The sequence below is a fragment of the Clinocottus analis genome, unplaced genomic scaffold (genome assembly GCF_023055335.1).
Source record: "Clinocottus analis isolate CAN_PGR_092001 unplaced genomic scaffold, fCliAna1.0.p SCAF_374, whole genome shotgun sequence".
NCBI lineage: Eukaryota > Metazoa > Chordata > Actinopteri > Perciformes > Cottidae > Clinocottus > Clinocottus analis.
Genome location: NW_027176125.1, coordinates 10,185 through 12,363, shown reverse-complemented (window position 1 = coordinate 12,363; position 2,179 = coordinate 10,185). Strand labels below are relative to the sequence as shown.

The 2,179-nt window shown below is 56.6% G+C and overlaps 1 protein-coding gene across 1 annotated transcript; it reads left to right on the top strand.

Annotated features, from left to right (window-relative positions):
* Positions 1-306: 306 nt before the first annotated feature.
* LOC137799677 (relaxin-3 receptor 1-like) lies at positions 307-1,970 on the top strand. Its single transcript, XM_068596467.1, has one exon. It carries the CDS (start codon positions 486-488, stop codon positions 1,680-1,682), a length of 1,197 nt encoding a protein of 398 aa, XP_068452568.1. The 5' UTR covers positions 307-485; the 3' UTR covers positions 1,683-1,970.
* Positions 1,971-2,179: the final 209 nt, after the last annotated feature.

Genomic DNA, 2,179 nt, shown 5'->3' with positions numbered 1-2,179 from the left:
AATGCTGGTCTCCTCTCCACATCTTTGCACATTTTACGCACACAATTGTTTCCACGTGCCCAAAGCTCGCTTTGAAAAGCGGCACGGCACAAACATGATTATCTGGAAGGTGCCGGGTGTCATGTCGAAACACTTGGAGATCCCACCCTATCGGACGCGCTGGGAGACTTTGATGTGGGAATTTGCTCTGGTCCAATAATCTGCCTGGTGAGACGATGAGCGTCGGCCGCGCGACTGAGCTCCGCGCGTTCACGTGGAACCTATAAACGGAGGTGGCGCGCCGGAGAGCCGCGAGTAGTCGTGGAGAGAGGAGAAGAGGATAATCGTGGCAGAGGATCTGTGGCGCAGTGGGAGATAACCTGACACAGATACGCCAGGAAGATGCTCACAATGCCATCATCACAACCTTTTTCATCTCTCCATCAAACACAAAGCTGTCAAACTTTGGTGTCCACGGTGATGTGAGACTAAAGGAGAGTTCAGCCATGCAGCTGAATGAGACTGGAGTTCAAACAGTGGCTCCAGAGCCATGTGAGCCGCAGATACTCCAGGAGGACAACGCCGGAAACTGTAGCGGCAGCTCCACCGGCAACTTGTCGCTGCACTGCTGGCTGCAGCTCCTCAGCAGGGAATCCATCATGGAATTTCCAGGAGACGGCTCCAGTCTGGTGGTGCGCGTGATGATAGCGTGTGTCTACTCCATAGTTTGTGCGCTCGGGCTGGTCGGCAACTCGCTGGCTCTGTATCTGCTGCACTCGCGGTACAGGCAGAAGCAGTCGTCCATCAACTGCTTCGTGATGGGGCTGGCCGTCACAGACCTCCAGTTTGTTCTGACTTTACCTTTCTGGGCGGTGGACACGGCCCTGGACTTCCGCTGGCCGTTTGGCAGCGTGATGTGCAAAATCATCAGCTCCGTCACCACCATGAACATGTACGCCAGCGTGTTCTTCCTCACCGCTATGAGCGTGGCGCGTTATTACTCCATGTCCTCCGCGCTGAAGATGCACAGCCGGCGGGCGGCGGCCACGAGGGCCAAGTGGACGAGCCTGGGCATCTGGGCTGTCTCCCTGCTGGCCACGTTGCCCCACGCCATCTACTCCACCAGCGTCCAGGTGTTCGATCAGGAGCTTTGCCTGGTGCGCTTCCCGGACTCCGGCAGCTGGGATCCGCAGCTTCTTTTGGGTCTCTACCAGCTGCAAAAGGTCCTGCTGGGCTTCCTCATCCCTTTGATCATAATCACTGTCTGCTACCTGCTGCTCGTGCGCTTCATCCTCAGCCGGCGCATCGCGGGCGCGGGGGGCCCCGAGGTCGAGCAGGGCCGGCAAAGGCGCCGCTCCAAAGTGACCAAATCCATCGCCATCGTGGTCCTGTCCTTCTTTCTGTGCTGGCTCCCCAACCAGGCGCTGACGCTGTGGGGAGTGCTCATAAAGTTCGACCTGGTGCCCTTCAGCAAGGCCTTCTACAACGTGCAGGCCTACGCCTTCCCGCTGACCGTGTGCTTGGCGCACACCAACAGCTGCCTCAACCCCGTGCTCTACTGCTTGATCCGCCAGGAGTTTCGGGCAGGGCTCAAGGAACTCCTCTTCCGCGCCACGCCGTCCTTCAGGAGCCTGACTCACCTGGTGCACCGCAAGGCCAAAGTGTCCGAGGCGCCGCCCGTGCTGGTCCAAATGGACGTCTGACTGTTGATGTCGAGCGACGGACTCATTTCACGGGCAACGCAGACAAGCGAAAGCTGCCTCCAAGCCTCCGTTGATCCGGAGGTGTTTACCATGACGGGCGCATCCATCTGGACCCTGTCAACACGCACGTCTTTGGTGATCTTTGAAAAAGACATTATCATAATGGGCGACCCAGTGGGATCTGCCCCACTTTGACTGTGTGCTCCCATGAGTCACTCAGCAAACATTTTGACTTGTTCTCTCTCTCTCTCTCTCTCTCTCTCTCTCTCTCTCTCTCTCTCTCTCTCTCTCTCTCTCTCCCTCTGCCTCCGCCTCTACGTTTGCTGCTCTCTTGTAATTTGTCATGTGTGTAGAAGTCACTTATAAAATGAGATTCCTTGCAGCACTCAGACAGTTTGACTGTAATGAGCTCAACCTCAATTAACATTTTGCCACCGCGACGCGAGGGAGATCAACCGTCTGTTACACTCCCAGGGCACGAGGAGCTTCATTGATCA

Coding starts and splice junctions, on each gene's coding strand:
- LOC137799677 (XM_068596467.1), top strand. CDS start 486: ATGCAGCTGAATGAGACTGGAGTTCAAACAGTGGCTCCAGAGCCATGT.